Here is a 24,027-nt window from a genome sequence, read left to right as displayed (position 1 = left end):
AATGAGCAGTGGAGAGACAGCAAAGACTAGAACCTTAGAAATTTATTCTCTCCATTGGATAGGTGTTGGCTAAATTTGACAACTTGATAAACAGTGCATGGTCATGATCATGTGAGCATTTTAATCCAAATCAAATAAATTGTGCTGCTGAAGAAGATAGCTGCTGACTGTTATAGTGTCTACTTTCTGCTCCCCTCTTTTTTTGGTTCTGGTGTTTGTGTGACTGTAGTCAAATGCACTAAGGGGCTTATTAAACTTAAAGCTGTAGACAGATGCTAAGTTTTTGGTCAATGAACTGATCTGGTTAATTTCACAAGCACATTAATAGTGCTAAAACATGCAAGGGGTAAAGAACAAACTACTCCTGTAGTGCATTTGTAAACTTCTTTAAAGTGAGAGGGCAATAACATTGTGTGGGTGAAAGGAATTGAGAAATGTTAATATGTTTGTCTACCTCTGAGCTTTAAAAGTGCTCAGGGCGGAAGAATGGAGAGCAGAGATTTAACTTTTATTTATTAGAGTTGCATGAGTAGATTAAGCTTATATTACTAAACTTTTTCCATATAAGAAAAAACTGGTTCTAATTAAGGGGAAAGAGATACAGCATAAAGGTGAAGATGAATCCCTTGCTTTTCTCCCTATGTTCAGAAACATGTAGACTGTAACTAAGCTGTATGTGCCACAGTGAGTTGTGAAAAGTCAAAATCAAAGTATTTCCTTGTGCTTGCTTGTAAATTCTTCATTGTTAATACCATACAGTTAGAGTATGTCTAAATACATAATTTTACTGTTCTATTTCGTGGCTTGATAGATGCACAGTAGATCTGAAACATCTTAGCTCTGTGAAGCTAATGCTTTAATGCTTATGTAAAAATTTACTTAGAGGAAAAAAAAAGCAAGTGTTCAGTCTTTATTTGGGGGTTTTAAGCTTACCTGTGGATGAAGTAAAACAACTAATTGAAGAGATCCACTGGGTAAACACGACTGTAGTCACCTTGATTTTTATTTAATTTCATAGTGCCAACAGATGTGTTGATCAGTAATTAAAAGAAAATACTGTGACAGTGAATTTTCTTTATTAATCTTATGCACCATTTCCCCTTTTTCAAGATGGGTACTTAAAGAAAAATAACTCTTAGAAACTTTGGGTAGATGGAAAATCTTGTTACTTGTGGCATATTGAAGGTCGAGGTGTACTTCTGTAATACATAGTTTTTGTCAGACAATACAGTTTTAATTAGCATGAACACTTTATTTTTATCTAAGCTTAAGTAAAATTTTGAGGACTTAGTTTACATTCGTCTGATGCAGATATGGTCTGTCTGCTATATTGTTCTGTGGCCCAGAAAGGGGCACATCTTCGTTTAGATGTTTATTCTAAATAGCTTGTATTCTAGTTGCATGTTCTTATCACTCAATATAAGGTGTGGGTACACTGGGAGTATAACTGTAGAATGTAAGGAGACAGTAATGTAAGAATCTATCCTGTTGCTTTTAGTAAAAATATTCAGTGCTATACAAAGCTTTGGGCTACCAGAAGCTCAAAACAAACTTGCATTGTATTGATCAAAAGCAATATTAAAAAAAAAAATTATCTTAGTTCATTCTTTACTTAATTCTAGAGTTAATGTATAACTGTGTTGTAGCAATCTCCCTCTTCCCTTCCCCAGTAGTAAAACATTGTGCATGTTTATGCTAGTGTCTTTTTAAAATAAAAAAATCCAACTATAACCTGTTTAAAACAGTTTCCAATTGGCTGATTTTCTTTTTCTTTTTTTGGTAGATGAAAGGGGCACTGACTGAAATTGTCCAGCTCGCTACCTTGGATTCAGACCCCTGGGTCTTAATGGTAGCTGATATTTTAAAATCCTTTCCAGATACTGGCTCCCTTAACCTTGATCTTGAAGAACAGAATCCCAATGTTCAAGATATTTTAGGAGAGCTTAGAGAAAAAGGTAAGCCTTTTCTGTCAGCGACATTTTTTTTGTCTTCCAGAAGTAACCTGTGGCTTCACAGGCAGTCTTGCTATCTTAACAGTATTGGTATCAGGACAAGCAGTATGTCTTGTCTCTTTAACTGCCACAGTTCGTGACCTGGCACGTTACTGGACTGGGAACTGTGATATTTGAGGAATGGTAACTTCTTAAATTATCTTTTCACACGTTGTCAGAACTTGCATGTCAGGTATTACCCTGAGCGTTTCTGAAGGGCAACATGCAAGTTAATGTGGATCCATTAGCATCATAGACAGTCTGTGCGTGCACTGATAGCTAATAACTGCCTTACTACAGCTTAGTAAGTTGAGCTTTTTCATATATTGCTCTGTTTTGCGTGTTGTAGTACCAAAGATGACAGTAAGGCTCTGTTTCTGCAGTGCTTGTGCAGACAGCCTCGTGTGCGTGGAAGCACCGCTGTTGTATTGGGCAGGAGGGGTGCACCTCTGCTGGAAGTGCTGCTCCAGCCAGCAAATGAGAGGTGCTGTGGGGGAGACTGATCAGGAGAAGGGGTGTGCTGCTGATATCTGACTAGCTATGGATTGCCTGGCAGCAAAAGTATTGGCTCAGGCACTTGCACAGTTGCTGCTTCAAGCAATGTGGTAAATGGTGATGTAAAGCTACTGCTACTTCAGTGGGTTTGATTTAGCCTAGAAAAAGCCCTCGGGCACCGACAGTCAGTCGTGGAGTTAGGATTGCAGCAGACCAATAATGAAATGTCTTGGAGGTGGAAGCATTTTGTTTTCTTACTATAAACAAATGATCGTTTGTCTGTTTGCACTTTTAGTTTGGACTTTTGTTCAGTAGTTTCCTTTTTATGTGTAATTTTTAAGAAATCTGAGAATTCAACCATTTTTATCTCTTTTTACTCTCTGACAATAGTAGCATATTTAAGATTCCTGTAACTTGACTAGGTATGATTAACATGGAAGCTCTTAGGAAGCTAATGTGAAAAACAAACTTCCTAATAACTGGTTATATACTATGTAATTATAACTAAATTACTCTTGGTGTTTCAATAAGTAATCTAAAATTTAAAAAACCTGTATAGCCTAGGTGTAAAATGTTTTGTAATTAGCTGTCAAAGAGGTGCTAATACCCATGTGTCCTGTGTTAACTCTTTGTGCAGTAAGTGAATGTGAAACTTCAGCAATGTTGCCCTTGGAATGCCAATACTTAAACAAAAATGCCTTGACAACACTAGCTGGGCCACTTACTCCCCCAGTGAAACACTTCCAGCTGAAAAGGAAACCTAAAAGTGCCACTCTCAGAGCTGAACTCTTGCAGAAATGTAAGTAGTATTACAGCTAGTTGATAAGATTGAGTAACAAATTAAATGGTGAAAGGAAAATTTATATTCAGTCTTATGCTCCAGTATGGGAATATACATTAACATTTTCTGTTGCAAGAGCTTTGACTGATTTTCTTATTTTATTTTTTTTTCTTTGCTAGTCTGATATGTGTGGAAAAGAAGGTGCAAGTTATTCTGGCCGTGATTACATTAAAATGCTAATCTTGATTTAAATGCTGTTCAGGTTTCAAGCCGTACAAAAAGCTGTACCTTTTTAAAGCACAGATATATTCTTTCATGGGTATATTTAACAGTCAGTTGTGAAGACTTGTGAGGGACAGCTTTGGTTAAAGCTCCTGAAACAAAACTGAAATGAGAACCTAGTTTTATTTTGCCATATGTTTTTGCAAAAGGGAGCAAGAGTTGCTAATTAATGCTTTCTTTTGCTCAGTATGGCTATATAGGCTGTCAAAGCCAAGAGGGTTTTTGCTCACAAAAGGTAGCCTATGTATACATATAGGTATTGGTAGCTGCTTGAACTGTAAGTGATCTTAAAATAGTTTCATGTACCTGCTTTTCTGTTGCAGCAGCTTGCTTCTTGCTTGCTTGTAACTTGAGTAGTTGATCTGGTTAGATACAAGTTTTAGAACTTTTTATGATGTTATATAGAACTTCCTTTAATTATTTCAGTCTCTATCAAGTAAGTTGTCTACTCTGATAACTTTTTAGCTTAGACCCTCTTGTCAGTTGCATAGTCATATTGATTTTGCTTTTTTCTCCAAATACTGTGTTTACCTCACATAAATGACCTGGTTTTTAATTGAAATATAATTCTTTCTTTGTTGCTATACCAATTTTTTATGTATCAGTTAATAACATTTTGTATAAGATGCTATGTATTGTAGTTTTTCAGCACAGATTTTGTAATAACTAAAGCCCTTTTTCTTTTTAGCAACAGAAACAGCACAGCAGCTCAAGAAGACTGCAGGAGTGCCTTTCCATGCCAAAGGCAGGGGACTGGTCAAAAAGATAGATACAACAAGTATGGCTCACTTTCATCACTTTGTGGGAAGAAAATAACTTAAAGTAGCCTTGATGAAGAATAAAATTGCATCCTAGTTTTTACAAAAACTTAATTCTTGTTGAAGGAAAGGATTTATCCCTTTCTGCCTCCCCTCTCTCTTGATATTTAAATATTTCTGACATGTCTTGTCAGAAAAAACAAGAGTGTGGGGTTTATCTTAAATGTCAGGTATATCTGCCATGCTTCTAAAATGTATGCAGCTAGATCATGCCTATAGACTCTGGTAAGAATTTAATTTGCATTACTCCAGGAATAACTCCTGACTAAGCCGTGTTGCTCCAAAAGGGAGCAGAGTGGATCACTGTAATCTCCTGTGCTCTTTGAAATGCTGTGAAGTAGACTGAGGCATCTTCTATTTGTGTAATTCTGCATGGAGAAGAGGGGACAGTGTGCTCTCTACAGCCAAGGCTGTGCAGTGGCTTCTACTTAATGGAGATGACAAAGATACATAATCATTCTTCAACTTTGCATTAATAGATTTCAACGTTTGCTGAAGTTCCTGAGCTGCTTGAATTTTTCAACTAAACTTTTGACTAGGAGCCAGAGGAGAGTTCAAAATTAGTTTCATACTTTAAATCGCTGCACAGCTGTAACTTTTCTCACCAGAAATATGGTGCTGAGGTGTAAAACTTGAGTGATTTCTTGGTGTGGTGGTTAGAAGATATGAAGTACTTTGTCAATGCTATTTAAGATGTGGTTTTGAGTACCAAAGTTGAGTCACGTTTTCATGCAGGAGATGTAAAAAGTGTACTTATAAGTTGAACTAAAAATTGTCCTTGTATACAGATTGACCACTTGACGTTTTTTCTAGCCATTGAACTACGGAAGCTAGTTTTTAAACTTGACCTTTAGAGCCAGATGGTCTCCAGAACTATGAGTTATAGGATCAGCTGGAGTTTACTCAGCTGAAACTTAGATTCGTCAGAGAGGATTGTCCTATGGTCAAAGCATATTCAGTACAGATTATCTAGCCTCAAACTAAAATTCTGTGTTTATATTCAAATTGTAGGGTATGATGAGATTGTCAGGAGGCTTAAAGACCTTTATATGTGTATCTGATTTTTTTAGTAATTGATGAAAGAATGCTGTCTTCAACGCTTATGTTAAATGTGAGCTAGAAGGGCAAGAGTGTAAAGTTGAGGGAAAACAGCTTCTTACAGGTGTGTCAGTTTCTATTGAATACTGAGACAGCAGGTCTTCCGATTGCAGTATAGACCCCAGTTGGATCCTCTTCCTTGTGCAAACAGCAACTCTGGAATTTCAGACCCCTAGTAGTGTGAAGTAGTAATTTACCTTTCTAGTAGATTGCAAGTGCTCAGCCCCACAGAAGCTTGGCTAAGAATCTTTGATTAAATATAGTTTTACCGAAGTAACTAGATCTTAAAGAGCAACTTTGTCAATAATTGGATTCAGAACATTTATGCCCAATACCTTTTTATGTGTTCAAAGTTCATAAGTAAGGGAAGTGTCAATGTATGTAGGAAGAGTGTATTTTGATGGCAGTGCACCTGTTTGATTACTTCACATAGAATGGGGTTGCAAGCATTAGCCTAGAGACTGACTCCTACTCCTTGTTTGAAGGCTGAAACCTAATCTGACCTTTGGGGAACACTTAGTGTGTTATAGACAGTTCCACATTATAAACATTTGATGTGTGGGTGTGTGTGTTAAGAAGGGGGGAAAAAAGGCAAAGGACTCCTTATTATTGTGTTTTTGTAACTAATTAAGCATATATTACAATTGTTGCCTTTTCTGATCTTCCCTAAGCACCACTCAAGGGAATACCAAAACAAGCTCCATTCAGGAGTACTTCAGCACCCAGTGTATTTAGTTCTTCTGGAAACAGAACTCCTATTCCTCCTTCAAGAACACCTTTGCGCAAAGAAAGAGGAGTGAAGGTAGGTACACTCCTTCAAATGAATTTGTGATGCTGTTTTGGATCAAGTATCAATGTATTAAAGAAAAAATTAAGGGAAATATTTGAGATCAAGTACAAAAAAATTAACAATGGTTATTAAGTTCTCTGTGGTCTTTTTTTTTTTAGCTTCTAGATATCTCTGAGCTGGATATGGTAGGAGCTGGCCGTGAAGCAAAGAGAAGAAGAAAGACATTAGGTTGGTGTAGCATGCTGCTTCCAAAGGCTATTAATACACTTGCCAATAGGATCTAGATTTGTAGTAACATTTTCTTCTTAATTTGATAAAACTCATCTTCAACTGAACTTTAAAAAAGGAGGGGGAGGGGGGTGAAACTCAAACAAAAAATGCTTTAAGGGAGGATCCTCACCTTTTTTTTTAATGCTCCTTATATTGTCATGTGCCTGGGTAATAACTTGACTCAGTTGCATGAAAGGATTGAACTAGCCAGTTGTGCAGCACAGAGGTGTGTGAATGGCTTCAGTACTGGAATTGTTCTTAGTTATTTTGGTGTACTTATTTCTGCTGGCTGTGTGGCCAAGTAAATTAATTGAAAGTAATGTTAAAGAAACTTAGTGCTCTCCAGAATTCTGGTGGAAAGATCTTAACAAGTGAATAATATCTGATATACTGCTCTTAACTCAAGTGACAGTGCAGTGCTCTACTTAACCATGTCATGAAGATATACTGGGCAGCATATTTGCCCCAAACCAGCCTTTTTGTATTTGTTACAAAAAAATTAGTACCATTTCAGAACAAAATCATAGTTGCAATTAAATTTTTGCTTGGATTTTGATGCTTTCTAATATCACAAATTCAGCCAGTTCTGCCCAGTTGCTCAATTGCTATATCTTAATGGATATACATTGTGGTTCAGCTCACAACTGGGTTGATTATAAAATTGTGTGTGAAGACTACTGTATCTACCAACCTTTCAGCATATACTTATTTAACCATGTTTTATCAGACTTTGAGAAATGCCCTTTTATATCTTTGTTTAAAAAAGTACATATAATTAAATATTTCAGAAAATTTCCTTGAACTGACTTCTGTTCTTATGCAATAGATACAGAAGTTGTGGAAAAACAAGCCAAAGAAGAAACAGTAGTAGAAAATGCTACCCCAGATTATGCTGCTGGCCTTGTGTCTACACAGGTAAAACCAAACAAAATGAAAACAGACAAACAAAAAAACACCTAAAAAAAACAAAAATGAGGAAACCATGATGCTTGTTATTCTAAAACACTTAAATGCTGTAATGATATTTACTTAGTTGAAATGTGCCTCGTAATGTAAAAGTCTTTACATAGTTATTTTGAAATTCCATTATATTTTTGCCAAATGAGAGAAAAAATTCAAAGCAGGATGAAGGTAAAGATTTTGTTTTTATTTTTTTTTGTTGCTGTTTTAAGTTATGATGGCATATGGCATTTCTGTAACTGAGGATTGTAGTCAGAGATGAAAGTGCTAGGAGTGCTCTGTGACCCTAGAGAGGTAGTATCATTTTCAGGAATTCCTGCGGGTTTCACTCTGTGCCTGTGCATCCTTTGTGACCCCAGTGGAATAGTGCCCACAGAAGTCTCTGTGAGGAGCGCTTGTCATTGGCCTATGCCTGGGAGAGACAGCTGAATATAAGCAGCCAAGTAAGACAGAAGTCTTTACAGCTCATCTGTCTTCTGGATTGAGAAAAGGACCTACACTCTAGTAACCTTCTGTGGGTCTTTTCTGTATTTTTAGCTTGTAATCTTTGAGAATTGACACTTAATCCAGAAGGCAGCTTTTTCTGAGGTCTCCAGACCCATCTGTAACTAGGCTTAGCCAGTCCCATTACTGCTGAAAGGGGAGGAAAAATACAGAGGAACTGATCTCTGTCCAAATTACCCATCACTTAGAGATTTGTTGTTCTCAAAACCCAAAAAGTTCAGAGGTGGCCACTCCTTCTCTTAAGTCTTTTTTCTTTTTAATACAAAAGTTGTTTAGGATCTAAGGAAAAAGCTAACTTGTTGCTAGAGGTAGTTCAATCAGGGAGTTGGGGGAGGAGTTGTGTGTAGGGTTTTTTCCTATCCTTTCAGACTCAGTGCATTGGAAAAGCTGTGATGCAGCTTTATATTTTCTCAGTCAGGAAATAACTTTTACAAGGATGTTAGATCCTCCCCTCACTTCTGAATTAGAAACTGTCTGTTCTATTCCAGCAAGCCTAGAATTAATTTGGACAACTGGGTTCTTTAGATACTATAGATGATTTGAGGTTGCTGCACCCAGTGTTTGCAAGCCTCCCAGGGCAAGAGACATCCATCTCAAATCTCAAGTGTCTTCTCTTGTTTCACATTTCAAGTAGTCATGATTACCTTTGCCTCTGTAAGTCCATGTGTTGATATACAACACTTGCCTTTGGAGAGTACTGTTTAAAAGACCTGTGGTTTGGTTGGTGAGCCAGGCTTTTTTTTTTTCCTCCAGAGCCTAATGATAAGCACATGCAACACTAGTTCCATGGTTATAGGGGCAGAAATCTGACACACATGCCAAAAATAATGTATAGGCAGGTACTGGTAGGCCTGTGTCAGGAGTGAATGTCATTGCCTGTCTTACTGCAGAATGCTGAGTATTTTTTTTGGCAAGCTCCACATGTTACAGAATATCCATCTTACTCTTACCTAGTAAGGCTGCCTTAAATGACTTGTCTGCTAGACTTACTCCCCCAAAACTTCTTACCTCTGTCAACCCCTTACGTTTACAAGACTGGATTGGACTAAAGTGAAGATCTTCATAGAGATACCATGCAGTTGTCTTTATGCTGTCTGTGCAATATCATGTATAATTAATGTAAAAATGTCACAAAATGTGGCATTTTTTTGGCTTGATACTAGATGACACCATGTTTGTGTTGACTGCCTCTTTCAGTAGAAACAAGATTTTACCTGTGCTTTTACTGCTGCCTTCTATTTGCTTGTGTCCCAGAGGCCTTTGCATTCTCCTGGGTAATATTTTAGTAAGCCTTTTGCCCATGGATGAGCACAGGTTTCTGCTTGCTAACAGTGAAAAGCATACTGGGTTAGGCAGAAGATCACTTATTACTATAGTGTAATTCTTGAGAGCACCATCTGTGCAGATTTCATCATCTGGTGTCCACACTGCTAACTGAGTAATGGGACAAAGGAACAGCAGCTTGACTCTCTTTGCAGAAGGACACTCTATGTAATAGTTTTTTTTCCTGGCTGAGATTTTGCCTTCAGAAGCAACTTGGATCTGAATTAGGGGAAAGAAAAAGTGCTTTTTCTCTCCTGGTGTAATTCTAATGTCTGAAGTTTGTATAGGGAGTTAGGGCAGGTTTGCCCTTTCAACCCTAACAGAGGAGTCCATAATTAAGTTCCCAAAAGGAATATTGTAGCAGAAATAATGTTGAAATTGTATTTAAAATGCAGAAACAACACATATATATGCAGTATGGCTATAACACTTTCTTTTCTGTTTTACAGAAACTGGGCTCATTGAACAATGAGCCTGCACTACCTTCTACAAGCTATTTACCTGCTACCCCCAGTGTGGTGCCATCTTCCTCATACATCCCAAGCTCTGAAACACAGCCAGGTAAAAGATCCTTTTTTGCTGTTGGGACCTAATACCTCCAACTCTATACAGTTTTACTGTGTCACTCTTCTTTTATTTATCAACCTATTATCCCTCAACTCGTGAAACTTAACCTTAGCAGTCTAAAAATCTATTGCAGGAACCCAGCCTTTGGGTTGTAGGCAACCAGATGTGTCATTTAACCTAAATAAAGAAAATGCCTGTTTTAAAGTCAAGCAAGCAAAGCAATTTCCTGTTTGGGTTTTTTCCCTTACTCTGTAATATAAAATCCAGAATTTTTTTAGACCCTGAAGACGCACCAGTAATACATATAAGTCTAGAGTACATACTCTGTACACACATTTATATGCATGCACTTACAAAACAGTTGCTTTCAAGAGTCAGACAAGTTTCTAGAGACAAGTACATATTAGCTTTCACACAGGCTGGGATCAAGCCATTCATTTTCCTTTTACCCTTTTGTAACAGTCTGATAGATAATAGCTGAGCTCCAGCAGATTTTGAAAAGTGCTATATTATTTTCAATTCTAGAAAATTGCCTGTAGTAAAAAAAAAATAGTGTTCATACAAGTACTTTGTTTATACACCTTTTATTTTAACACACTTGGTTTTACTTTTCCTTCCCTGCTGTGTGTAAAACCTTTAAAGGAATGTATCAGTTTGCACTAACAGCTGTGCATAACTGGGATTCATTACCAGACCTTGCAGTTAACAGAGAACCAGTGTTTCAGTTTAATGCATTGTTTTTACTCTTGCTTGTTGTGATTTGGTACTGTAATGTTTGTCTCTATGTATGTGAGCTGTGACATGTTGGTCATTATAGAAAAATGCATATGTAGAACCTGATCACTTCACTTGACTGTGAAACAGTTTAGAAGCTCTCTGAAGGTCTGTGCAAATCTTTCTCTGGCAGAAAACTGGCATCTCCAGAAGGAATGCAGCCAAAAGCACATCAGTGTTGTCAGCAGCTAGTATTATTTTCTAGAGCCTTGGCACTGTATTCAACAGCAGGAAAAGCCTAGTTTAAAATTCTCTATTGTCTTTGTTCTCTATTTTTTTGAATCATTTTTTCCTTCTGGAGTATGGAGTGTCTGACTCGTCTTACCAATGAGGAATATAAAACTGTTTCCTTGGTGTAAGATGCACACAGAAGATCCACAAATGGTCTCATATACTGAGGCTGCAAAATTAAGATATTACTTTTTGCAAGTCAGTTATTCTGACATGAGGAAGCCAGTAATAAAACTTGAGATTTGTACAAAATTAAGGGGTAACTAATTGTTACAAATGTTTGTCCTCTCAAGTGTTCACTGTCCTGTTCCACATCTTACTGGATAATAGCTATATTGTTAAAACCAGTGCTGTGTCTCTGCCTAGATGGAGAGTGGTAGACCTCATTCTCTAAAATCTGATCTGAAAAGCATCAGCGCAGCTCTGGTTTGTATCTGCCTTTTAGGCTCCTGTGAGCACCACGTGAATAAGTTAGCTTAAACCTCATGAGATTTGTGAAAGGTGCTTAAGAAGCTGTGCCTCTGTCTTAAGAGCTGCAAAAGAATATAACTGGTTAGAGTGTGCACTGGGTAATTACTGTTTGCTGGGCAGATGGTAGCTTGTGAAATCACAGTAACTTTGGCATATATGTAACCTCCACCTGCAGCCAGGTTTGGATTAGTAACTTCCTTAAGTGCAGGTGAATGGATCAACTTTGAGAAACAGGACTTGTAAATATTATGGGGTTTTAACCCTCTTAGCAGTTAGTGTTTAAATAATGAGTGATTTGTGAAGACTACAATTAATTCTGTTATCCGCTCAAGTATTTGTGTATTTCCATTTTTATTACTGGCTGAGATTTAATTACCATTTCCTTTGGAAGCTGCTGCTACTCTAGGTAAAAACTGATTAAATGCTTTTGTGGTTTTGGCTTCTATGTAACAGTACAGCAATAATCCTGGTAGGATCAGAGTACCATTGTTATAGCAATATTAACCAAAAAATAAATACAGCAGTTTAAATTTAATAAACCTGATATAACATAAAATTTGGTGCTAAATATAGTGTAATCCAAATTGGACAGCTAGTCCCTCAGTTATCTAATTATTGCTGAAGATAAATGAGTGGAAAGAGCATTTGCTCTTCAATTTTTCATATAGATATTTGATGACATATTGAATTGTGGTGCTAAAATGGAATAATCAGAATTTTTCGTTTTCTTTAAAAGCCACCAGTGATGCTAATCCTGTTTGTGGATTATAATGTTTTTTAATTATCCTGATGGGTTTTTGCAGCTGGCTCTGCACGAGAGGCCTTGCAGACTAACAGACAGACTGAAGAGCCTGCAGCTCCAAATGCTACCACAACTCTTCCTGCACAATTCAAACAAAGAACACCCATGTATAATAGTAACTCTAATCCACCTGCAGCTACACCTACCTCACCCCTAACACCTACCACACCTCCTGCCATTTCTCCTGCGGCACAAGCACCACAAGTGGCCCCTCAAACTCAGCAACAGCCACCACCTAAAAAAAGCCTCTCTCTCACAGTGAGTAAAACCATCTGCTTTTGATGTAGATTGGAAAATGGAAACTTTTATTACAGATCTCATTTAGTATGTTGGCAGTTCCTGGCCTTTGGATCACAGAATAGCTGAAGCTGCTTTTTTATAACCAAAGATTTTGAAAATGCTTTGTGGCTTTGTTAGCTTTGCTGTCTTAAAAATGTTCATCATAACACTTTTAGTTGTGCAGTGTTGATGTTACAGTATGATGTCTATATTTACTACTCTTCATTATGTAAAATAATGTTGTGTTACTCATTCTAAAGAGTTTTGGGAGCTATTGCCCAGCCAATTGCATACAATGTAAGCTGCTAAAAAGGATCCTGTCGTTGCCATGCTAGGAGGAAAGATATCGATAGATTATTCCTTGATCCCCTCACCTCCCCATTACACATCTCTTAAAACTTGAGAGTTGGGAGGAAACTAAACTCAACAGCAGTTATGTCCTGAAGCTTCTTACTGCTGGTATGTTGGTGTACATTACATGCCATGCTTGAAGTTTAGCAGGTAACTAATTCAAGATGCAGCTGATTTGAGGAATTTGCAAAGCACATCTGTAAGCCTGACTTGAAAGATCTGAACTTTAAGAAACTGGGTGACTTTTTCAATACCTCTTCTTCATTTATTAAAGAAAAAAAAAATTCCTCTGAAACTATTGCAAGCCTGGGTTTGGACTGTAGAGGAAACATTGGGTTTTTTCTTATTTTTTCCTAATGTCATAAAGAACACAAAATTGTTGTAAACATTAAGTCTCTTAGTAGATGCTTCTGTAACTATTTAAAGGTGTGGGTTGTTTTTTTCTGGTTTCAGAATTCAGTTGTCACTGCTGTAAGTGTTAGGTGTAGGTGTTAGAGGGAAAGCCTTCTTGTAGGTCTACAGACTTTCACCTTACCCTTACGTTTGTCTGTAGATATTAATATGATACCCCTTGGCAGTGTATTCTCCATTGGAATTAATATTTGTTATATCTGTTGCAGAGGGAGCAAATGTATGCTGCACAGGAAATGTTCAAGACTGCAAACAAAGTTACAAGACCAGAAAAGGCTCTTATACTTGGATTCATGGCAGGATCCAGAGGCATGTATTGAAACTAATGTAGCTTGCTTTTGAATACTGAAATACAAATCTGAAATACAGCCTAGCATTTCTAAATATGCATATATGAGTGCAAGGCTCTTGTTTTAGCTTTACTCTGTATCTGCTGGACTCTTTGCCTTACTCTGGACTGTATATAGTTTATGGATTACAGTTTTAAATACCTTAGTTGTAACTACCTGGAAACAAGTCTTTAGAGTCGATTTCCAGTTAGTCAAACAATCTGGCAGAGCAGCTGCTAAACACAATATAGACATAACTGAACACATGTAATAGTGTGGCTTATGGGTTGAGGAGAAACAAGGCAGCCAGTCAGAACAGTGAACAGACTAGTTAGGTCCTAGTAGTCTGTCTAGAAGACCAATACGAGTAAGTTCTTTTGTGGCAAGTTGAGGTACAAGTTGTGTAGTACAGAGCCTCTTTGGTAGTTCCTCGGCATTAGAAGTGTAGCAACTATTGTCTTGGAGACTCCAGGTAACTACAGGTGCTGTGAATCACAGGGAGATAAGCTGTCTGATAGCTAGATCCTGTCATATATTGGCCTTGGTAGACCAAGGCTGTTTTAACCAGAAGATTATCAGATGAGAAGGGGCTTAAGAGTCCTTAAGTGAACTCTGTGATCTGCACTAGCTCTGGTTTCTAATTTGGTATTTGAGGGCTCTTATCACTGGAGTGCTGGAGCCTAAATGTGGCTCATGCATTTGGATTAATGCAGTACATTATCGAAGATGACCAGGGTCGAGTTACTGTGATGATCCCTGAGCTTTAAGAAAGTTTTATGTATCTTGCATTAATGATGGTGTTCTTAGTACTAGATGCTACTTCAAATTGCAGTAGGAGGGTGTACTTTAATATCTACATAGACAACTTTTTCTAATGCAAAGTAAAATATTATTTTGGAAGTGTGCATGTTTGTTATATATATTCACATATGCATATATATAGATACGGATATAAAAACATGAATTCCTTCAGTAATAATGTCAGCACTTTCTGAAGGCTGGGTAAATAACTGCCAACTAAGATATTCTTGAGCTTCCTGAGTGTCAGTTTCAGTACCTTGAAGTGTAACACTCCATACTTCTACTGGAATGGAACTGAGTCTTGGATGAGTGATTTCAGTGAAGCTGTATGGGATTCCCAAACAGCTGACAATTTTTGAGGTTTTTAACTACAAAATGTATCCCAAATAACCTAACTCTGGTCCTTCAAGTTTACCAGCTCCCATTTAAATATAAGCTTCTCTTATGGTTCTTGAGGCAGACAAATGACATTGGCATGCTTTACTCCCCCTTTTGTTTTTCTTCAGTTACTTTAGCCTTGAGGTTGATCTTTTGAGGTCTGGTTTTATTATCCTCAAAGCTCAGTCTGTGATGTATGGAGGGAGGAAGATCTTTGTGTGGCTATGTGTATTAGTGCCATTACTTGCTCAGTTTTGGGTTTGGGGTTTGTTTGTGGATTTTTTCGGCCTAAGGTTTGGAATCTCCATCAAGTGCTCTTTCTTTTTTTGATACAGTACTGAAATGTATAATTTGTTCCTATTTTTGTTTTCACAGAGAATCCTTGCCAAGAGCAAGGTGACATCATCCAAATTAAACTTAGTGAGCATACAGAAGATTTACCAAAGGCAGATGGCACTGGCAGCACCACTATGTTGGTTGATACGGTCTTTGAAATGAACTATGCTACTGGTGAATGGACCAGATTCAAGAAGTACAAACCTATAACTAATGTTTCCTAAGAGATGCAGCAACAGCAGACTGGACCAAATCAAGCTTAGAGTCAACCAGCTCATAGAGTATGTCAACTGTACAAAATGGCATTCATGTGTACATTTCTTATTACCCTCCAGAGTAAAACTTGTGGCTCTTCAACCTAACCGGGCTCAGTGAATGCAGAAGAAGATGGTGTCAAACTCACTTCTTTTTCTTTTTTTTTCTTTTTTTTTCTTTTTTTTTTTTTTTTAAATCTTGGGAGAGGGAAAAGTGATCTTGGGGGGGAAGTTTTGGTGGGTTTTTGCTTTCCTACAGTTCAAGATGCTGAAGAAGGAGATCACAACTGAAAGATTACAGATGGGAGCAGTTTACTTCTGAGTACCGGAAGAGAAGACTACTGCACAGTCATTCATGGTTTACCATTAAATGAGGGCACAGATCTTTATTGTAAAAATATTTTCTTTGGCTACATGGGTTCTGTTGTAAGAATGGACATTTAAAGCACCACAGGTCGGTGCTTGATTATTTTGTAATTCAGCTGCAGTATAACTGAATATTGCAGGTGGTAGATGTCCAGTGTCTAATGGTACCCACTGTATGTTTAGCTTATTTATGCTTGGGCCATAGGATGGGATTGAGCAGCTTTGTTAACTCGCTATATTGTCAGTGTCCATGCCCAGCATGAGTTATCTATATTTGGCATTATTTGAGATTGAGAGAAACTGAGTATCGTTACCTTCTGAACAAAAAAACGCATCAAAACTAAGAAAAAAAAGTAGTGGTGGCTTGTAGCTGCCTGGAAGTGATAGCTCTTTACCATGTAAGTATTAGGGTAGAGATTGATCTATAGCTCTTGCATAGAAAGCCCTTTGAACAGCATAACTTACCTGGGAGGAAGTGATACTATTACATCTCAAGACCAATTGCAGCTTAATTTAAAAATGGCCCTAGAAATGGTTGAGTGACACATACCTGAATATAGATGGTTGGGAAGGTTTGTTGTCTTGAGGGCAGTGTTAATTTATGTTTGAGCAGTCATAAGGCAATTGATTGCCAAACCCTGATCCAAAACGTTTTGAGTGACTGTAGCTGTGGTTTTTACCAGTGTCGTTACATCAGTATAATCACTGCTGTGGCCACAATTATACTGGCTTATAAATGTGCCTTATACTTGTCCCCTTTAGTAGAAGCGCATTTTTATCTTTATAACTGTGTTCACACCACTGGTATAATCTGGCTTTAAAAGCCAGATGAAGTTTGCATTTATTGAGAGGGCTTATGTACCTAGTTCAGGATTCATCCTTTGGAGACTTGGCTTCATCATTTGAATTAAACATCTGGTTTCTGCCAGTACTTGTATGTGGGGCTGTGCTTGGTTGGGAACAGTGCTTAGAAGGAAGAAATACAAAGATGAGTAGCACAGTGGTTGGTTGGTGCTGAGGATGTATCTTGGGCTGAGTAGAGGTTCATGTTAAAGTGGAAGTCTTAGGACAAAATGAGGCTTTCTTTTTTTTTTTTTTTTTTCTTCTGAAAAGAAAGCAGACCAAATTCCACAATTACACTTATACCAACAAAGATGTTTAGATGGTTGATTACAGTCTTTTTGTATTGGGGAATTTTTATTGCATTTTATTTTTAGTTTTTCAAACAAATTGGCCAACGGGACAAGGCAAGTATAAATAATAAGAAAAACTGTATTCTACAGTGTTTTAAGATGTGACCAAAAGTTTAGATTTCTTAATTTTATTTAAGCAAATACACAGAATGTTCTAGCTCCTGTAGTGGGCAAGTTATTGGATGGTACCTGCTACCATTACAGAGTGTTGTGCATGTATTAGTGTGAAAGTTACTTGCATGTGACTGTCACACTGGGGGCCCTCCTCCACATAATTACCCCATTTCAGAAGCAACGTAGATTGTAGTTCTGATTGCAATTTTTCTTTAAGCAGCTAGAAACCAGCCTGACAAGTGAGGATGAGTAGTGGGTTTTAGTTTTTAGAATGAATTCGGTAGAAATGTGTTTTTATGGTTATAACTTATTTGATTATAGGATGTTCCACAGTAAGGGTTAACAATAGAATATGAAAGTATTCATCTTTTAAAAGAAAGGTTTAAAGAAAAGTGACATTCCTTTTCTTGTCTGCATTCAAATTTTTAAAGTTTTCTTGTGATGACCAGTTTTCTGTAAACATGTATGATACTTCTCTTTTAACTGTTCCTGCTTGCTACATAAGCTGCAAGTACCAAATACTATTTTTAAGAAAGAACTTTTGGAAAATTGGCTGACTTGAGGGGCATGTACTGTCCTTGTAAATTGTTGATACAAGACACTTTGCAATTCAGTAGTGCTCAGGAGCTGCTGTGTGATGGCTGTTGTGGCTTACTTGAGATCAATGGGGTTCCCTTGCTGAACTAAGTCTGCATTTCAGACCTGTGCTGTTGGGATGGAGACAGCTGTCTTGCTTCTCTTCAAGAAGCTTTTCTGGAATGCAGTGGAGTCATGCAGTAGCCTGTAGGAAGCTTAACATGCTGCTACCTATTTGTAGTTGCTGGATAACAAAGTTGGCCTCCAGGCCTCTTTGTCTAAAGTCAGTCACACGCAATAAATTTAAATTTTAAATAGAAGTATAGTATATTTTTAATTCCGTCAAGTCATTAGGATGAGACAGCTTAACACTGCAAAAATAATTTATTTTTAAAGTGACTTTATGACCCTTGATACCAGAGCATTACTTCAACCTGATCTGTGAATCTAGAAAGTTGTTTTGGGTTTTTTTTAAACACTTAAAGAAAGGGAAGTTTTAGCAATATTGTTAAAATGGTAGAGTAAGAGGTAAAACTACATGGAGTTCTTTGGTTCAGAGATTGAAATCATTAAACCAGTGGCCTGAAAGTAGGGATAATACCAGACAATTCAGAAAGGGCAACATCAACGTTTAAATTCCAATATAATGGAATTGTTGCATACAGAACAAAATCTGGTCCTGGAACTTAATATTTTTTGTCTTGAATGTTCAGTCACTTGGATGTTAGCTGGATTCCATTCAGAGAGGCTCAGTGTGTGCTGGAAGATTAAACAAAAACATTTGTTGAGTCTAGAATGACTTGCAGATGTACCAACAAATTGACCAGAGTAGTAGTTTAGAGTTTCTTAAAGGCTTGTTTGTGTCCTTTCCTCTTTCTCTTCATCCAAGCATGGAGTTTTAGGAAATAACAAGCCCAAACTTCCAAAGTGCATTACAGCACCTCAGCAAGGCAGAATGTCCCGGCTTCTCTTGCCTGCCCTTGTAAAGAAGCACCTGCCTGTGCAAGTGTAGGCAAGATAGGGATTAGCTTATTTGATTTGAGAGTGTGGAATACTGGAAGAAAGAAGCAATGAAAGTGACTTGTGTTTTTTCCCTGTCCAGACTTTTTATCCTAAGGGAGGAAGAACACATACATGCATACCCAGGCTTCTTTAACAACTTGCCTTACAGCAAAGTGCTGGGTTTCTTTAGGCTCCATTTTATTTCACGAGTGCCATGAGCAGCAAAAAGAGCAAAATGAGTGTAATGTAGAAGCTGAGCCCAAGGAGGATGCCGAGCAAGAGTTCTGATCCTAGAATCCATCTTCCTTTTTGACAGACCATTTTTTTTTCCTACTCTAGTGCTCTGTAGTTATCTCCATACTAAACAGTTTAGGCTTACTATGGTTAACACTCGAGTATTGGGCCAGTATTGTGTGAGTTAACTTGACTTTCAGTGGTAGCTTTGCCATTTAATCTTTCAGTTAAATGCCATAGGATGCTGGATGCGGTGGGGAGGAGCCTCTGGAGAAATTGGTCACTTCTCTCACTAAGTTGTGTCAAAGTGCAGACCACTTGTCTAGGTGAAAGAAGCTTGAGACTTTGACTTTATACAGTTTAAGAGTGAATCACATTGTCATAGTGAGATCTGACTGGAAAAAAAGACTAAAAAATGTTAAGCCAGAGCCCTCTGGGAATCTGGTGCCTTTAACAAGAACTGTCATTTTGTAAAATGTTACATCTATAGCATAGCCCGTATGTTTTCTATTGGTTTTTTTTTTTTTGTACAGTTGTAAATTCAAAATATTCTGTCTTTGGGTACGTATTTTCAGTGTAATACAGTATGTATAATAAAAATTTAGATTTTTCTAAGGAAATGGACTGATACTTTTTTTTTTAATAATCAAATTGCATTTTGTACCAAGAGTTGCATTTGTGAGGAGTATCACTGGCCTGCGACCAGCCAGACAAATTGCATGATAACACATCTCCGTTTTAGATTTATGTCTCCCTGCTTCTGTAGATGCATTTCAGAGTTGACATACGCTAGTTTTGCTGGTCAGGATATTTGTGAGTAGGAGGTGTTACCAAAATAACCTGCTCTTGCTTTCTGGGCGGATTCACTGAAAGCTGATTAACCTTGGGTGACGTGTCCCCACGCTGTGTGGGTGTACTGAACCGAAGCACGCGAGCCACAGCCTAGACCTGGTGGTATGAGCAAGGTGTGCCAGGCATGGGTTCTGTGGATGGACCACGTGGTATGTATGAAAGTCTGGAATAAATCCTTTTTATTTTGTTTTTTAACTTTCTTTAGCTGAATTAGCAATGGCTTCTCTCTGAGTATTTTAGAAAATGGGTGTTTTCAGGTATTTCTTGTTTTGGGGTTTGTTTTGCCTTTTTTCGTCCCAGAAACTGTTTTCATGCTCAGAGATACTGTTTCTATGGTCCAGTTTATCCTGTGATAAATGTGATGGCTTCTCTTACGATGTTGAGTTATATGGACACGTGTGGCTGGCCTCATTCCAATTTTCTTACATACAGTGGTGTGACATGGCTCTGTCACACCTGCCTGTGCTGGTGCAGTGCCAGACTTGGTCTGAGGTTTTTCTGTGTTGAATAGACCCTGTGAAATAGCTGGGAAGGGAGTTCTGGTCAACTGCTCTGTTAGAACTCTTGGGACAAAGCTTTGAGAAGAGGTTGAGACGTACATTTTGTTTGTTGTTTCATAGGGTACTTGCTCAGTCAAAGTGACTTCCTGGTGCCCAAATGAGTGACTCGCTGATATGTTTCATACGAGTAGGTATGTGCCAGTTTGCCTGTCTTCTGAGAACGGCCTGTGCAGAATCAGACCCATCTGTTTCTAGTGATCTCTGTCATGAGACATTTTGGGCAGGCTTAGCTGGTATAAGCACATAGGGTTTTTTGGGGTTTTTTTTTAATGTTTAGGATGCTGCTGTAATACTAACTCTTGTGACTGGTGATTGACCAAATACTGATCTCTTTAAGACCCAGACAAAATAGTGTCAGATAGTGTTCTGAAGCTGTCCCTAATGTATTCCTAATGCCTTCAGACAGAAAATAAGAACATCTCAGACTTCATTCTTCTCCCTGCCCCTGTGCATGCAGGTGTGCACATACCTGTTCTCCTGAGAGCAGGAAATGAAAAACAAGGCAAGAAGCAAAAAGAGTGATTATTCTCAGGCAGATGAGGTAACTTTGTTTTCAGAACCTGCTGTGTTTCAAGACACTTGCATGGGAACTTGAGGAGGGAGATTCCTTCACCTGGCTCTCAGCACATGGTTCCTGAGTAGCATTTGGTATTAAAATACACTTACTCCTTCCTGGTGGAAATCTCACAAACAGAAGATAATCTGTTTCTCTAGGAGTGGTTGATTCAAACCCTCAGTAGCATGTAAGTTTGGGTCCATCATTTGGTGTCTAATATTAATCATAGAATCACAGAATGGTTTGGGTTGGAAGGGACCTTAAATATCATCGAGTTCCAACCCCCCTGCTATCGGCAGGGAAACCTCCCACTAGACCAGATTGCTCAAAGCCTCATCCAGCCTGGCCTTAAACACTTCCAGGGAGGGGGCATCCACAGCTTCCTTGGGGTGAAGTCCATAGTCTCTCTTCCTTGTCATCCTTATATAAAAATTATTTTATTATTGTCTGTTTCCTGATGTCAGAGTTGGAAAGACAAGCTCTCATTACTGATCTTGCTTGTGCTAAAATTTTGTGGTCATACACTGCATTGATCCAGAGCTGTTGGCTAGATGGTACCCAAGTTGTATCTAAATGGAAGATCAACCTTGTTTCTTCCTTCCCTGCCCAAAATGCTACAGGCACTGACAGCAGAAGCAACACGACCTGCACTGGATTTTAACAGATTCTGGTTTTTGTGTCTTCTGTGGTAACAGTGCCGGTGTAATCCCCTCCCTGAAATATTTTGACTTACTGTTTTAGAGACAACCAGCTGCCCTTTCAGCACTCCTAAAGTTTGAGGCCAGGGGAGCTAGTAGTTAGAGTTGTAGACACAGGAGGTGACCCATCATACCTGAGCTGTCCAGGTAAGAAGTGTTGCCAGAGCAGTTCTCCATGCCCTTTTTTTTTTTTTTTTTGGATGTCTGAAAGCTGCCAGCAGAATGAATGTGTGTATGAGCAGTGACCTGAAGGAAAATGCAAGGCACCTTACCTTGAGATGCTTTGAGCTAAGTTGTTAATGCCCCCTCCCTGGAAGTGTTCAAGGCCAGGTTGGATGGAGCTTTGAGCAACTTGGTCTAGTGGAAGGTGTCCCTGCTGATGGCGGGGGGGTTGGAACTGGATGATCTTCAAGGTCCCTTCCAACCCAAACCATTCTATGATTCTATGTACTGCAAACCTATGTCCTCTTCTACAGTCTCCTTTGTTCTGGATTATGGTTTGAATCCAGTAGGACTGGAGCACCATAGGAAGGCCCCATCCTTTTATACAGCTGGCTTTTCATGAAGGAGGCAGGTTGTTGGCACACCCTGGGAGCTGCTGCTAGAAAACCTCACATCTTCAGCTTGGATGTTCAAGGGTTTAAATCCCCACAGGACCTACAAGAATATGGGCAATGTGTTGGAGAGTTTCCAGTTGCTGATGAGTCACCTTCCTGACTTGGTGTCTCAGCTGTGACTGATCCTAGAGAGCTGTGTTTCAGATAACCCTACTGAACTCCCCTTCACATTTCCACTAAATCGTGCTTTACTCTGTGTGATCTGCTCAAAGGCAGCTGAGCAGTTTGTGTCATTTTTTGGTTCTGTCTAGAGCACTAGATGGGTTTGACCTGTGTCCTTAACACTGACTGCACCTGAGACACACTGGTCCATTTTGGAGTTCTTCACATTGTAAGACTGATGGGGAATAATTAAGAATTAAATGTTCAGTGCTGCTTGTAAGAAAACAAACTTCTGGACTCGGTTCATATATTGTCGTGCCTTTGGTTGGATAAACCATCAGATATCTGCTGCAGGTATCTACTACACCTTTCCTTTGACTATATTGTTATTATTATTATTATTCCTTGTAAATCCAAGCCTGGAAGAAACATTTTTAAAAAGAAGTGCTTGGAGTTAATTTGTTTCAAAGTGACTGTAATAACTCTTTTGATTAATTAAATTACTGCAGCTTGCTTTTGTAGGTTTTTCTTATTCCATCTACACAACGCCAGTGATGGAGGTTTCTGCTGGTGTAGTTTGAGAAGAGCAGCACTACCTTTTTTTTTGGTTAAGAGGGTTTTATTGACTCTGAGGCGCAGGGATGTGTCCTCGCTCCCCAAAGCTGTGGTGCCATCATGTGGCCATTTGGTCAGGTACAGGTTTTAATGTCCAGAGCACAGAAATGTCTGCGTTCCTTCAGGAGCGCTGATGGCTTTGGCTTGCTTTTTTTTCTTTCTTACCTATGTAGAAGTGTCTTGGCCCTCCTCCTGGGTACAAAGCTGGTTTCAGTGTCACTCAGGAGCAGCGCAGTACGGCAGAACTTCTCTCCTTACATGAAATGAGAAACTCCTGATGGCCTCCTTCCTGCTCATTGAGTTCAAGATCTACCTAGAACTGTTGAGAGGCCTGGTCATAATCCTGTAGCAAAGGTCCTCCTGATTGGGAGGCTCACCCACTGCATATGCTCATAATGGTTTTGCAGGTAAGCTCCTGAAGGGCCTTCAGAGGATAAGAGGGATTTACATTGCTGACCTGCAGACTGCTGATGGCTGTTGGACTTGTGTTCCTGAAGTCTGAGTTCCTGTGCTGATTCATGACAGTCAATTTCTATTGCATCTGAAAGGAGGTTCTGGATTCCCAGTTACTTCCCAACCCAGCAGACAAGGGGTGGTGCTTCCTGTGGATGTCAGGAATGCTCCAGTGCTTTTTTTTCTGTCTGTGAAGGAGGAAGTGGTCCCTGCTGGCTGGTACCTCTTCTATATGCAGCCAGGTCTTGGTATGACTTGCAAGCTGCGTTACTTGAAGAAAAGTTGTTTTCCAAGAAAAGCACCTGTCAGAAGCCAGCTTGTACTTGCTCTTTCCCAGGCAATAGCTGCAGCCCAGCCCCCCCAGGTGCTGGCTCAGCAGTAGGGTGCAAATAAGGAACATGCTGCCAGAGGACCATCACCATAGAAGATCTTTTCAAACAGCTGGATGCAGTACACCAAGGACCATAATTTCCCACAGCATCATGGGAACAAGGTAGTTCTGCAGTAGCTTGGTGATCTTTGAGTGTGACAATCATTTGGCACTGGAACAAGACTCTGTTAAGCCTAGGACCCCCAGCAGGGACAGTGGAGTGGTGGATAATCATGGGAAGAGCCTAAAGATGGAAGAATAGTGATCTTTCTGCTGTCATCTGCTGGCAGTTAATAGGGACTGTCTGACCTTAGAAGTTCATCCAGTGACCACTACCATTTTCAGGCTGATGGATATGTCCATCCACTCTCAGCTCATGCACTTGTCTCCTTTTCACCATCCTCACTGTAGTTGAGACCTCAC

At 38.9% G+C, this 24,027-nt stretch overlaps 1 protein-coding gene across 1 annotated transcript; it reads left to right on the top strand.

The window, feature by feature from the left end:
* Positions 1–1,783: 1,783 nt before the first annotated feature.
* On the top strand, positions 1,784–15,439 carry NELFA (negative elongation factor complex member A; the record flags this gene model as incomplete). The annotated part of the gene is made up of 10 exons (XM_010174629.1): positions 1,784–1,955; positions 3,124–3,285; positions 4,238–4,327; positions 6,137–6,267; positions 6,414–6,483; positions 7,352–7,440; positions 9,762–9,873; positions 12,159–12,415; positions 13,408–13,507; positions 15,082–15,439. Coding segments are annotated over 10 exons (1,368 nt in total), but the record flags the coding sequence as incomplete, so codon positions are not given.
* Positions 15,440–24,027: the final 8,588 nt, after the last annotated feature.

The sequence above is a fragment of the Antrostomus carolinensis genome, unplaced genomic scaffold (assembly GCF_000700745.2).
Source record: "Antrostomus carolinensis isolate BGI_N321 unplaced genomic scaffold, ASM70074v2 scaffold34528, whole genome shotgun sequence".
Classification (NCBI taxonomy): domain Eukaryota; kingdom Metazoa; phylum Chordata; class Aves; order Caprimulgiformes; family Caprimulgidae; genus Antrostomus; species Antrostomus carolinensis.
The sequence above is the reverse complement of the archived record's forward strand: the minus strand, read 5'-3'. Positions and strand labels throughout refer to the sequence as shown.